Source organism: Rosa rugosa, chromosome 7 (genome assembly GCF_958449725.1).
Source record: "Rosa rugosa chromosome 7, drRosRugo1.1, whole genome shotgun sequence".
Lineage (NCBI taxonomy): Eukaryota > Viridiplantae > Streptophyta > Magnoliopsida > Rosales > Rosaceae > Rosa > Rosa rugosa.
The window spans coordinates 24,280,574-24,295,264 of record NC_084826.1 but is presented as its reverse complement, the minus strand read 5'-3'; the positions used below and the strand labels follow the sequence as shown (position 1 = coordinate 24,295,264).

The window sequence follows — 14,691 nt, the reverse complement described above, 5'->3', positions numbered from 1 at the left end:
TATAGCAGATTGAGAATGCATTGGTAAGTGATTGAATGCAAGAAGGAAGTCAAGGAACTATATAAAGTTGATGTCCTCATCTGCTTGGTGCCCTGTGCAACTGCACAGCCCAAACCTAGTCAGGGCCGGCAACGGGTACCATATCGCACTATCATCCCTCCAAAGAAATGTTTTCTTTCTTCACCATTTTTCAGAAAAAAGTACTGTAAGTTACATATTTTCTTTCACAATGTTTTTAATGTGAAAAAAAAAAAAAAAAAAAAACAGACTAAAAGGCTGATTCGTCTTGTTAGAGCAAGTTCACTCGTTGGGTCACCAGGTCACCTACTATTCACTACTTTTTAGTGTTAATTTCACCCTCTGGGTCACGGGCACAGTGTATTTCGTGCCCTGAGTCACCATCGTGACCTGATGACCCAAGTCACCATGAAAACTGTGCCCGTGACCCAAAGGGTGAAAATTAACACTAAAAAGCAATAAATAGTGGGTGACATGGTGATCCAACGGGTGAACTTGCTCTTATAGTCTTATAGTTCGCCACTCAGGTTGATCCATCAACTTAGCACAACTTCTCCTTGGTGACCTACTAAAGAACCTCCGCAGCTGATAAATTTCTTTTTAATCTATACTATTATTAAGATGAAAGGTTTTGTTAGCCAACATCAAAAACTTTGATAGAATTAACTTTAAAATATTTAAAAACTTTGAGAATAAATTAAATTACAAGGGTAGATATGATAATTATAAAATAAATTTTTATTAAGAAAAATAAAAAGAAATAATCCCTCAACCCACTTTTCTTGCCCATCTTCTGCAACAACTGTTTTATTGCAAACCAGACACAAAGCGTTACAGATTCTTTGTTTTATCAAGCACAATAATCAAATAATTTGCAAACCAGGCAGAGTCAAACTGAACTAGGTCTAGTTAATACATATTATCTTTCCAATGTAAATCCCGTCATCAAGATAGAAACCTAGACGATTAGGGAGCCTAACATTGATGTCGGCAATTCTTTTTGATTGCCTTTAGCACAAGTCTGCTATCCTTTCAAAATTGTCTCGACCAAGCCAATAAGAATAGTGCGTATGCGGTGCCTTAAGGGAATGATAACCCCATGAGTGGGCCAACTCAGGTTTCATCTTCGCTTTCTGAAAGCAAGCAATCTTGTATTTGTTCCCTGAAGGTAAAATTAAAATGAATTTTTCAATTTTATCTATCTTCAGCCATACAAAGGAAATGAAATAAGTGATAACTACCAAGAATGATCAACAGAACTTGATCAAATGATCCCAGAACAGAAACCTTGCCCTAGTTTTCCCATTCAACGGGTATATTGGAAACAAGATGACCTACACTAGAAAAGGTTAACCCCGTAAGTTTTCTTATATTGTGAAATTTGGGTCTGATGTTGTGTGGTATAACATGAGATAATCAACTTTAAAGCTAATAGATAATCCTTACATTTCTGCGCTTGTATTTAACAATTGTATATGACTCAAACACCCCAAGGGGATGGTTTTACAGTTTCAACTTCAGAAGAAAGCAGACATTTTACCTACCAGCCCATGTTTGGCCTTGCACAGAAAGTGAGTGTCCATGTTGACATTGAGAGCACCGTTTATCACTCTATTACTCTCAGTTTTCTGATTGTTATTCAATGCTATTTTGAGGACCATTAGTAATTGGGTTTTTGTGTCTAAGATTTAGTAAGATTTTGTGGATCTATGGGTTTTGGATTAAGATTTAGTATTTTCTATTAGAGATGAAGCGTGCATTGACAGAACAAGTACTGAATTATTAGAAGCCTCATTTACTGAAGGACATGTGCATGAAACTTACAGGCAAAACAAGGGCTTCTTCCTAGGTATATCAGAGTAGACAGATAAATAAAAAGTGTACCGTTCTGACCTGAGCACACTGTAATTGTCAAGGTTGTCATGCTTTGCCCGAGCGACCAGCTGCTGAGGTAAAACTGCAAAAAATTGATCCAGTAATGAAGGGTCCTGGGGAAGTATCTGAAATCTGCAGCTCGAACAGCAGGCACCACCAAAAGTGTCGGGACTTGTTTGGCATTGTTCAAGATTGCGCAAACTTAGCAAATCAGATTTGCTGAGTGGGCCATTGCAGATAAAGCAGAATGACTCTGAAGAAAAACATTCATTAGGTTTAAGGTTATATCTCTTCTGACGCCTACGAGTTGCCAAAGGGACATTAGAGTCATCGATCTCTTGAATTCTGTTGAAATGAAACGGGATAAGCTTTCCAGCTGTTCTCACAATTGTGCACTCCCGAGAAGGATTTTCTTCCTGGAACACAAAAATTCAATGACAGGAACAACTTCAAGGATTTTCATCATGTACTGTTTGAAAGGAAAAACTTCAGAATATGTCTTAAAAGAAAATCTATTTTGGAGAACTATATTTAGCGAAATGCATGTTATCTTGGAAACTTGGACTTTTATTTAACCTAAAACAATGAGTACAACCACTACTACAACCTTCCCTGGATTCCTTTTACAGTAACTTTTTTTTTTTTTGGGACAACCTTTCAGTGTACTAGTTTGAACTTTCATTGATGCCTTTTTACTATTTTTCATGTAAAGTGCATATGGAAATCTATGAGAAAAATTAGTCTTCCTAAATGATGATGCCAATGCAACTTTGTAGCACACTTGTATCTCATATGCCAGTTTTCAACAAATCACTCATAAATGGACAAGAGAAACCAGTACCACTTTGTACCTGCAAGAGTGACACAAATGATGAAACCAACCCATTAATGCCAGAGCCAGGACTTCTTATCAACTCAACAGTTTTTAGACTGCCCTGCCAAAAGGAGATATCAGACATATTATTAAGGAGGGTTAACAAAAAATTCTCTATGAATCTACTTTAGAAATGGTACAGATTACAAACCCATCAAGGCGGCAAAGCATGTTCAGCTCTTGTGCAAGACAATCACGAAGAGGAAGCAAAACTGGGATTTCCCACCTTGAATCAACATACTGTATATCTGCTGGTAGTGAATATCCTTGTCCCTATAAAAAGAAAGTATAAATACAAGACAATTTGATAAATGGTGTCCATTTGACACATTATCAAGGAAAAACAATTGTAATACATATGACAAGAAATTAAAATATTATTGAAAAAAAAAAAAAAAGGAACCACCATGCAGACTGCGGCCTTCCTTCAGAAACCATCCCAAGAGTTGAGGCAATGGAGTTGCAGGAAGTACAAAGCCCATAAAGAGCATGGTTTACAGGCATCAAAAGTTAAAAAGGAACAGATTACTACATCAATTTTTATATATTGTTTCTAAAATGAAATCTTTCTAGGTTCCTTAATACATGTTAAAAATTATACAGACTAATTGCATTAAGACGAAGAAATTGGAATACATATTTGGTATGCTGCCCAATTAGGCCTCAAAATCAGAGAAGATAAGTAGTGTGCACGTAACAATGTCTTTCTGAAGCTGATTACTAATTAAAATTACACCAAGAAAGAGTCACAAATTTTAGTAAAATAATTGAATGAGGCAATCCCTAGATTCATCTGCAAAGGATCAGTGTACCCATAAGTCATAACCACTACTTACGCAGCTATTCCATTGTTGTGTGAACAAAATCAGCAGAAATGATCAGTTTACAAACCATTTTGTTGGGGCAATTATTTCCGGATATCAAATGTACCAAATGCGATATAGGAATGCTGAAGTAAAAACACATAAAATATTATAATACGAACCTTGAGATGAGCTGAAATGAAGATACAACTTAGTGCAGAGCATTAAGAAAACAGACCTTCACAGTAGCTGTAATAACATGGCAAGCAATCCTCGATATGCATGATCCCAGTAGAAGTCTGTTGTATCCATTTTGTGAGGCAATCTGCAACAATCAACGCACCCTGTAACAACGAATTAATCCGCCCTTGACTGGTTAAAAAATTGAAATATGTATCCAGATATGAACCTTTTGCAAGGCCAACATCCGCAGATGTAGTAAAAGATCTTCTCTTCCAGTGGCATCAGTAACAGCATCTAGTAACTTCTTCAGTCTCTCCCTGCCATCGCCAGGCTCTTCAGAGTAGACACTCTCAATCGGCACAACATACAATTGTTTTGTCGGCGGGGCTAGGCTTTCCACAATAGATGCAATGTCTTCAATTGCATTGTCTTGTTCATTGGATGGAACAGAGTAAACACTAGTTTCATCAATAAATGCAACTCCAACACCGAACACCGGTAACGATCTATCCCTACTAGCATCAAAATTCTTCTGCGCTTTACTGTGCATCTCATGTACAAACTGCAAAGCAACCCTGAAACCCCAGAACAACATCCTTCCGGAATTCAATAAACCAAATTTTACATTTCAATGTATTCAATCAATAAGAGTATGCAATCAATTTGATTTTCGAGAAAGAACAAGTGTAACTGAAATAAGAATAAATGGGAAAATGGACCTGGAAGAAGGGCCGCCGGAGAAGGCGACGAGGACGTTATCAGTGGGAGAGATCATGGCGTTGGAGGTGACGGCGAACCTGAACTTGCCGAAGAGGTTTGCGCGGAAGCAATCGGCGCAGAAACGGGAATCGTCGGCGTGGGTATCGGCGGAGATGGGAGGGTTGGCCTTGCACTTGAGGCACAAGCCATGGCTGTTGTTTCTGTTGTTGTTGCTGATTGTGTTGGTAGAAATTGAATTGGTATTGGTGTGTTTGGCATCTTCTTCTTCTTCTTGTGGTTGGTCTCTGTAGCAATTTGATTGGCAAGTTGAGGCACTGCACGCCATGATTACTACTGAGCTCAGAGATTTGAAGAGGGTAGGGTTAACAGAACAAACTAAGATAGCAGGTAGGGGGTTTATGAGTTTAGTCTATAAACCCTTTTGCTTAATCGGGCATAGGCGTGGGGACCTTAACCCATTTTGTTGACCCGCCTAGCACCAGAAGCCTTCCAATTAGACAATACCATAAGCTCAATACATCACTAAAAAACTTTTAAGGGTGGTTCTAGTTGGACCTCTAAATTTGCTATTTAGACGTCCATCTTTTTTCAATAGTTATTTGACTTAGTCAACTCACATAAAAAGACAGATAAGGATATAGAGAAAAAGAGGGGGAAAAAAAAAAAACCTTTTTTTACCTCGGATGACGTTTTTTCTTTGGATGTGGCTATTGTCACCCTACCATTTTCTCTTTTCACCCTACTTGCTCATTACACCCTACATTTTAATTTCAATTATTAAATTTACTTATTTAACCCATTTATCTTTCCAATAATATCCTTATATGACATATCCAATTAGAAAATAAATATTTTTAACGAAAATCTCTCATTTAATTTATCCTCATAAAAAAATTAAAATTTATTAAAGTTTCCTAATAAAATCATAATCTGATTTACTGACATTTTTTTTTTAATTTTTTCTTTCGATTTCAATGTTCTTTTTTTTTTTTTTTTTTTTTTTTTGATAAGGAATTTCAATGTTCTCTATTTCAATCTATGTAAAAAGATTAGTAAATTTACAACTATGATCAATGAAGAAGAGATTGATTTTTTTCTTCGTGTTTTAAATTTTTACTTTCGGCGTTCACAAAGAATATTGCAAAGATTTTGATGAAGTTAAAAGTAATGGTTTTGTGAATTGAATAACGAATTAACGATGAGGGGGCAACAAAAAGAAGAAAAAAATAGTAATAAATTCAAATTTGGGTTGAGAAGATGAAGATTAATGTTATTCAATGAGAAATTAAGTGGTCTTTGTATTTAACTAATTACTTATATATTTATGATCAGCGGCGGCGATGGTTTGATGGTCCGAGCGTGTATGGTTCTGCGGAGCGATGCGGTGAGGTCTGTGGGATCTGGCAGCGGCTTGTTGGCTGGAGTGTTTCGCGCGGCGGTGGTGTCTGCTGGATCTGACCGGCACGGTTTGGGGCGTCGATCGACGGGACGGCGGCGCGGCTGGTTGCAGTGGAGGAGGGTGCTACACAGATCGCGTATGGTGGGCTGGGAGTGTGGGCTTGGCCAGCTGTCCTACTGGGCAGTGAGTCTGGGCTTCTCTTGTTGAGCTGCTGGGCCTCTAACTTGGACTAGGGCTTTGGCCCTTGGTCCAACACTATGTTTTTAGCCTTTGTCTAATTACAATAAATTTCATTGTATTAGGAACCCAACGAGTGTTTTGTTTCGGCTTGTCTATTTGCTATGTTTTTTCCATAGCTTATAGGCTCGCTGTTATGCGAGCGATAAGTTCTAAGATAGTAGGTCTATCCTATGTACCACTGTGGCTCCTCCACGAAATCTTGTCTGGCCATTGTTATGTGTCAGCGGATGGGTATGTAATGACCTTCTTGGCATGCGCTATTATCAATGGAATTACCATTATTTCAAAAAAAAAAAAAATTACTTATATATTTATTTTTTTTCTTACATATTTGGATTTTAGAAAATTAGTGTACTTATTAGTCATTTTGCACTTGGATAATATAGTCTTTCAATAATTCAAATGTTTGTAGGGTGAACTAAGAAAATGGTAGGGTGGCAATAGCCGCACCCTTTTTCTTTTTACAAAGATTATACAGTTTTCTTTATTAGTTCATTGGTATTTTTCATTCTTTGAGAGTTGTTTATGTTGGTTCTACATGTTTATAAGACTATTTTATCTATTTTCCTGTTGGTATCAGTTTCTTTCTTGCCTTGCGAGTCGATCATACCCAGCGACAAGCAGCACATTGTGAGTTTTATATAAATGTTGATGAACTTGTAGCAAGATAAACTTATCCTATGATGTTCAAAAAGCTTTGCATTTTAAGTCCCTATTTTCGGTCCCTAATGCAATTTTCTACCCTTTTGGCAATGTTATAATGAATGTTGTTTGGGTCCAGTTTTGTTGCAGCTGATCAACAGTCTCTTTTCTGCGCGGGCGTGCCAGCACAATTCGGGTGCGGTCGTCAGGGACGTCCCTTGACCTGACTTCTTTTGAGCGATTGTGGATAAGGAGAGCACCAACCTCGTCGCGGGATTCTTTGTGAGTCGTGGTGAGGACTTTTGCTAAGCTTCTTCAAAATCACACAATCGATACTCAACGTCATAGATCGAGCAGAGCGAAAATAACTGGGAAGTGGGGAGAACTTGCTAAAGCGTGACTTTAGCTTGGCTGGTTTGCGAGGGCGTTACCCTTGCTTGGCTGGTTCCAGTTTTGTTGCAGCTGGTCAACAGTCTCTTTTCTGCGCGGGCGTGCCAGCACAGTTCGGGTGCGGTCGTCGGGGGTGCCCCTTGACCTGACTTCTTTTGAGCGATTGTGGACGAGGAGAGCACCAACCTCGTCGCGGGATTCTTTGTGACTCGTGGTGAGGAATTTTGCTAAGCTTCTTCAAAATCATACAATCGATACTCAAAGTCGTAGATCGAGCAGAGCGAAAATAACTGGGAAGTGGGGAGAACTTGCTAAAGCGTGACTTTAGCTTGGCTGGTTTGCGAGGGCGTTACCCTTGCTTGGCTGGTTCCGTAACCGTTGTGGTCGCGGTACTACAATAGGCTCCCGAGGAGACTAGGACCGAAGCACGTTGACAGAGGGTTTAGTGGCACTGACAGTCGGCTCCTGAGGATTCTGAGACTAGAGTGTGGTCACTGGTAAGAGAAGGAGAGGGGTTGCTCCGGAGAGGCTTGGATAATCGTAGAGATTAATTGATTAATTGTGTCTTGTTACTTCGTTGTAGCCTCTATATATAGGCTACCAAGCCATAGTGGTTGGCCTTAAACAAATCATGGTGGGTTAAGCACTTAAGCACTATGGAATTATGGTGGGTTAAGCACTTAAGCGCTATGGAATCATGGTGGGTTAAGCACTTAAACACTATGGAATTATGGTAGGTTTTCCCTATTAAGCCACCATGAAATGTAGTTGAATGCTTCCCCACATGCATGCCATATTCCTTAGTTTAATGGAGTATGAATATTCGCATGGGCGTGCCTTTTCTTGCAGCTTACATAATCTTCCATAATTCTGCAGGTAGGCTTTATTTAGCCTCTAAATAATATATTTCGAACTTATCGACAATATATAGCTTGAGTCACTGACATTGGCTCAATTTCTCTAAGACCCGCCTTGTCAGGTCAAAATGCTCATTTTGGGTTCAAACAAATGCAAAGTCATCAGCTGTTGTTACCATATGTCTTGCTTTGCACTTGTATGTCCTAGGTGGTACTAGAGTTCTCTTGACTGCTCAGTTTGCTGGTTTTATATAACCCTCCCTTGTATGAAGCTCTTGTCAGGTAGATATAGCTTCTTTTGGCAAAGGTTCTGTGTGTAAATCTTTGACTCTTATGACATATATGGATGCATGAATTTTAGTTTCCGGAGAAATTACATACTTTATTATTAGTGCATGGATGCATTGATTTAATGGTATGGTTTTTGCATGGCTTCAATAGTAAAGATGCATTAATTGAGTGGGTTCGTTTTGTTGGAAGGAAGAACAATATGGTGATTATCATTCGGAGGTCTGATTCAAGAATTGTTGGGAATAAGAAAAAAAAGACCAAAGATAAAATTTTGTTGCTAGCGTGGTGGTGGTATGTGGTGTACATAATTATCATCCTTCTCAATCCCTTCATGGTCACTCTTATGTTGGACGCTTATCTAAGGAAGAACATACAATGTTAGTGGATATGTCAACTAGGGCTGGGCAGAACCGACTCGAACTTGAAAAACCGGCCGATCCGACCCGCAAAAACGGGTCGGATACCGAACCGAAATGAAAAAAAAAACTGAAGAAGACGTAACCGACCCACACCATTTTACTTCGGATAGGAATCGGGTTTGCTATTTGCACCGACCAGATTGAAACCGATCCACCGAATTATTATTATTATTATATCTACAATTTTTCCTTTTGTAGTCAACTTGACCAGGTCAAGTAGTATATATACTCTAACCCTAACTCTTTATTCCATTTCAGTCTCTTTTTTTTTTCTCTGCAGCCGCACTCTCTCTCACCCTTTCATTCTCGATTTCTCTCACCAACCCCCTCTAATCACAACAGCCTCACTCATCTGTATTCGACAACAAGAATTCAATCTGGATTGTTTGTGCATGATTTATCGATCATCAATAAGAGTGTCAGGTTTCATACAAATCTATTGGTAAGTTTCTATTTTTTTAGTATAAATTGGGTATAGATCTGGGTTTTGATTGAATGAATATGGTGTTTTCTTTCTAAGAATTTGGGTATTTGTATGCTATTGACTGAATGAATTATGGATTTAGTGTTCTGATTCCAATATTGCATGTCTTCGATTTAGGCTTTGAATATTACGTTATTGCTTGTGTTTGATTAAGGATTTGATTATTAGGCTATTGAGATCATGATCTGAAATTTTATGTTCTCATACTTTTGTATCTTGATTTGTAAACTAGGATCAGTGGTTTTCAGAGGTATCTGCAGTGGTGTTCATCTGCCGGAGCCAAGAGAAATGAAGCTGGGAATTGAAACACTATCATCGAGCATTTAATATTTTGTTGTTTTTGTTTTAATTAATTAACTATGGCACTTTGATTTATTTGATCTGTAATAAGTTCTTCGGTTCTTGTTAGTTTTCCCAGATTGGTTATTGTTCATATGAATTAGGTTGAAGAATTGGTGTTAATTGAATTCTACAACTATTAAACATGTAGCAACAATTGGGCTTAAATCTGTTAACTAAATATGGAACTGGGACTGGATTTGGACAATTGGTTAAAATAAAGTTATAAAAAAAATTATTAATTAGGCCCATTAAAAGAAACCCGAAACCGAACTGGACCGAACAACTTTTTCGGCCCATCTGAAAATGAATCGGGCCGCGGTTTGAGATTTGGGCCAACCGAAATGGGCGGTTCGAAAACGGGTCGGGCCCAAAACCGAGCCTGCCCGAACCGTGCCCACCTCTAATGTCAACTAGTTTGATGAAACCGAAGGATATTTTGACTGCTCTCAAGAAATGGGATAAAGAAAATGTCACAACTATGAAGCCGATATAAAATGCTAGAGGAGTACATCAGATGAAGGTTATGGCTGAGAGATCACAAATGCAATTTTCACTACATAAGTTGAGGGAACACTGTTTGGACCCAAAATGAACATTTTGGCCTGACAAGGCGTGTCTTGGAGAAATTGAGCCAATGTCAGTGGCTCAAGCTATATATTGTCGACAAGCTCGAAATATATATTTAGAGGCTAAATAAAGCCTACTATGGAAGTATGACAAGTCAACTTTAGCATATTTTCCTACTTCGGCTAGGAGAAACCGAGCTAAACAAGGAAGGAGGGGCGGCAGACTTACCAAATGAAATCGAAATGTGCTGAAACTTTCCAGATCCATTATAGACAGCCCAAGGATCATTTCTTATGAAGAGTGCAAGAGTTTTTTTTGAGTGGAAGGCCTTCAAACAATCAGCCCAATTTTCTACAGAAGCAAAACTGGAAAACTGGACCTGTAAGAGGTCCAGCAGCATTTTCGGCCCAACCACATGGAATAAAAATCTGAAATTTTACCAGGGTGATCTACACTCATAGTGGAACATTTTTTATGAAAAAGTCGAAAGCTCATTCTGAAGTCTTGTTGGAGAAATAATTGAAGGAATAAAGGGGCAGAAACTGACCTAAAACCAGCTCAATATTCACATGTTCATGTTTCCTACCCACATGAAGAAAGCTAGATGCTTTTCTTCTTTTCCTTGGATATATTTTTCAAGACAATCTCTTTAATAGATCATCATCACTTCCATGTTGTTGCACCTTCATGCCTTGCTTTCATTTCATCATTTCTCTATCTTTTCCATATTTTACAAATCACTTTCATATTCCACTTTCATTATTTTTCTTCCACTCATCATTTCACTCTTCTTTTTCTTCCCTATATAAACACCTTCTCTTCTCATTCTAAATCACACATTCACATTCAACAACAACATCTCTAAGATGATCTAAGTTCTCTCTAGAGCAAACCTCTCTAAGAGCAACTCCTCTCCCTCTCTTTCTCTTTCTCTTAGCGGTGATCACACTCCTAGTCCTAGTCTTCTCAGAAGCCGACTTTCAGTGCCACCAAACCCTCTGTCAACGTGCTTCGGTCCTAGTCTCCTCGGGAGCCGACGGTAGTGCCGCGACCACAACGGTTACAGAACCAGCCAAGCAAGGGTAACGCCCTAGCAACCCAGCCAAGCTAAAGTCACGCTTTAGCAAGATCTCAACATTTCCCGGTGATGTCGCTCTGCTCGATCTACAATATTGAGTATCGATTGTGTTAACAAGAAGAAACTTCAGCAAAGTCCTCACCACGAGGCAGAAAGAATCCCACGACGAGGTTGGTGCTCTCCTCGTCTACAATCGCTTGAAAAGAAGTCAGGTCAAGGGACATCCCCGACGACCGCACCCGAACGGTGCTGGCACGCCCGCGCAGAAAAGAGACTGTTGACCAGCTGCAACAAAATTGGAGCCAAACATTTTGGCACGCCCAGTGGGACAAGGTTAGAATTTTTTTTCTCTTGAAGACATTCAACCACCGGGCTTCAAAACAAACATTTTGGCACGCCCAGTGGGACAAGGTTAGAATTTTTTTTCTCTTGAAGACATTCAACCACCGGGCTTCAAAACAAACATTTTGGCACGCCCAGTGGGACAAGGTTAGAATTTTTTTTTTTTCTTGAAGACATTCAACCACCGGCCTTCAAAACAAACATTTTGGCACGCCCAGTGGGACAAGGTTAGAATTTTTTTTCTCTTGAAGACATTCAACCACCGGCCTTCAAAACAAACATTTTGGCACGCCCAGTGGGACAAGGTTAGAATTTTTTTTTTCTCTTGAAGACATTCAACCACCGGCCTTCAAAACAAACATTTTGGCACGCCCAGTGGGACAAGGTTAGAATTTTTTTTCTCTTGAAGACATTCAACCACCGGGCTTCAAAACAAACATTTTGGCACGCCCAGTGGGACAAGGTTAGAATTTTTTTTTTTATAAGTAGTTGAATTCAATAAGACAATGTGAATCAAGGTTTAGACATGCGGCCCAAGTATAGTCGCCTAGACACAAATTTTCTTTCAAATCCTTTGGGCAACCTTACTGAAATGGCCAGGTGGGGGAGGGCGAACAAGAGAGGCAGAATCCATTTTGGCATGAGCTACTCCCACATAGTGGTTTAGGCCCATTTGCACGCACTTCTGGATTCAAGAACCTGTCATGAACGTTGTCCCCTTTCTAGACACCATTTCACATAGGCTATACTTACTAAGATAAGAAAGGTCATAAGTGTGAAGACAGTTCAACAAGTGTTAATAAAAGCCGCCCTTAACCTTAAGGGACCTGAACTAGGCACCAATAAGGAGTTTAGGCCAATATTAACAAAAGAGACTTCATTGGTATAGTCTTTATGTATTCACCATCATTGGGATTAAACTATAGTCTTTATGTATTCACCATCATTGGTATGCCAGAGGAAAATCTTTACCAAAAGAAATTCCTGAAATCATGCCTGTCTTCATGCGCATACCTATCCCGGAGAATGCGAGCATAGAGGAGCGACTTGCTATCTTGCAACAGAACAATGCTTCGTATTATGCGAATTTGAAAAAGGTCCTGGCAGCGCAACAGAAGAGGATGGATGAACTTTTCCAATCAGCCCAACAAGAATCGTGGCAGACCTGGGAGCAGCTGGCCGACATGACCGAACTAGCCCAAGAAAACCATCAGCAGTCGATGAATGTCGTTGCGACCCAGCATAAACAAACCTCATTGGAGTTCGCGACCTTGCACAAAGAAGGTTCCAGCTTGGCTACTCAAGTCAGTTCGCATCAAGACAAATTGGAACATCAAGAAGCTGCTCGCGAAGAGGTCATTTCTGAGACTAACTTGCCTATAGGTGGCAATCAACTTAAGGGTCTCACTGGTGAGTCACAGCCTTACACAGAGGCTGTGCATGGAAAAGGTCATCAACAAGATTGTTCTTCTGACAATACAATTGTCGCTGAACAAATATCTGATTTCTCCACTGATCAAGCCAAATACGTGGCTACTGATCAGATGCATGGGGGGCAAGATGGAGCCCATGTTCATTCTGTTGATCACCAAAAGGAATTTCTTAAAAATTCTAATAGCCAAGCGGTGATTAAATATGATCTAGGCGACCTAATTGTTGTTTTTGAGGCTCTTGATCATGAGAATTCAAACCAACAAGTGGTCGTCTATAATGGCCAATCTGTGGCTAATTCTATGCCAACAAAGATACTTGGGGGGCAAGATTACTCCTCCTACGAGCCAAATTGCTTCCAATTCTTCGACGAGAAGTATCTTTGTTCTTTTCCTACAAGCTCTCACAGGAGGGATTTTTACCCTACAAATTTTGATACATCAGAGCTTGGAATGAAGCATAGATGGCCTCCCCCGTGGTCTTCTAGAGGTTAGCCAAACATGGTGATGCTAGCTTCTTTCTTTCTTTGCTTTTAATTTTCTGGAAATTTTTTCGTTTCTAGTTTTCTTTTAATAAATATAAAAAAATAATAATAATAATAATCATAACGGAATAATAGTTGAATTTGGTAAGGGTTTGTGAATCATAACGGAATAGGTGAAGTCTCTTTTGTTAATATTGGCCTAAACTCCTTATTGGTGCCTAGTTCAGGTCCCTTAAGGTTAAGGGCGGCTTTTATTAACACTTGTTGAACTGTCTTCACACTTATGACATTTCTCATCTTAGTAAGTATAGCCTATGTGAAATGGTGTCTAGAAATGGGACAACGTTCATGACAGGTTCTTGAATCCAGAAGTGCGTGCAAATGGGCCTAAACCACTATGTGGGAGTAGCTCATGCCAAAATGGATTCTGCCTCTCTTGTTCGCCCTCCCCCACATGGCCATTGCAGTAAGGTTGCCCAAAGGATTTGAAAGGAAATTTGTGTCTAGGCGACTATACTTGGGCCGCATGTCTAAACCTTGATTCACATTGTCTTATTGAATTCAACTACTTAAAAAAAAAAAAAAATAAATAAATAAATAAAAAATTAGTGCAATCCATAATTACTGAGGAGTCAAAACACTGAGGGATTAATTTATTAGCCAGTCTCTTCGCATAAGCCTTCGTGGGAAATTCTAGTGTTCCTACACTCGCGAAGCCCATTCATGAAGGCCTGTTTTTTAGGCCCATAATCGTTTCTTCGCTTTGCCTATCAACACTAGGGGGGCAACACTATACAATACTAAGCCGAGTCAGCGGCTCCGGAAATTTTTTTTCAGCTTTGCCCTCGCAGGAAAGGCTGAGCTCAAGGGAAATTTGAGAGCCACCACCGTGACCGCCACCTCCATCGGAAGTAGTCTTCATGTTACCAAAGATGTCCTCACCATGCATTGGGAACAGAGGAAGGGTTTCAATCTCCATGTTCATAGATCCATAACCACCATAGTTCCCTTTCTGCCCGTTAAAAGCAATCACACCAGCTGAAGAAGCAGAAGCAGATGCAGAAGATTCGAAGTTAATATACTGATCCTCAGGTTTCCAATTGGTACCATTGTCATCACCAACAAGCCCTGATCTTTGCATGGGCACATGAACATCCGAAGTGGACCTCTTCTTCCGCTTCTCCCGAGCCCTTTGGTTCACGAACCAAAAATAGACGTTCTTGAACTCGATCTGGCCGTACCATTTCAGCTG

The 14,691-nt window shown here is 39.6% G+C and overlaps 1 protein-coding gene across 2 annotated transcripts; it reads right to left on the bottom strand.

Moving 5' to 3' along the window:
* Positions 1-735: 735 nt before the first annotated feature.
* LOC133722620 (cytoplasmic tRNA 2-thiolation protein 2) lies at positions 736-4,848 on the bottom strand. Of its 2 annotated transcripts, none has more exons than XM_062149491.1 (7): positions 4,473-4,848; positions 3,980-4,328; positions 3,809-3,895; positions 2,919-3,040; positions 2,745-2,823; positions 1,903-2,309; positions 736-1,180 (listed from the first exon to the last, which is right to left on the bottom strand). In XM_062149491.1, exons 1-7 carry the CDS (start codon positions 4,796-4,798, stop codon positions 1,132-1,134), a joined length of 1,419 nt encoding a protein of 472 aa, XP_062005475.1. In that variant the 5' UTR covers positions 4,799-4,848; the 3' UTR covers positions 736-1,131. The 2 variants fall into 2 exon arrangements, with proteins under 2 accessions (XP_062005475.1, XP_062005476.1); XM_062149492.1 differs by having other exon boundaries at positions 1,912-2,309.
* Between the last annotated feature and the right edge of the window lie 9,843 nt (positions 4,849-14,691).

What these genes read in the sequence shown, in the direction of transcription:
- LOC133722620 (XM_062149491.1), bottom strand. Translation starts at nt 4,798, where the DNA reads ATGGCGTGCAGTGCCTCAACTTGCCAATCAAATTGCTACAGAGACCAA. An exon ending in TCCGGCGGCCCTTCTTCCAG is followed by an intron (nt 4,329 to 4,472) that starts GTCCATTTTCCC and finishes CTGGGGTTTCAG; the next exon opens with GGTTGCTTTGCAGTTTGTAC. An exon ending in GGATGTTGGCCTTGCAAAAG is followed by an intron (nt 3,896 to 3,979) that starts GTTCATATCTGG and finishes TGATTGTTGCAG; the next exon opens with ATTGCCTCACAAAATGGATA.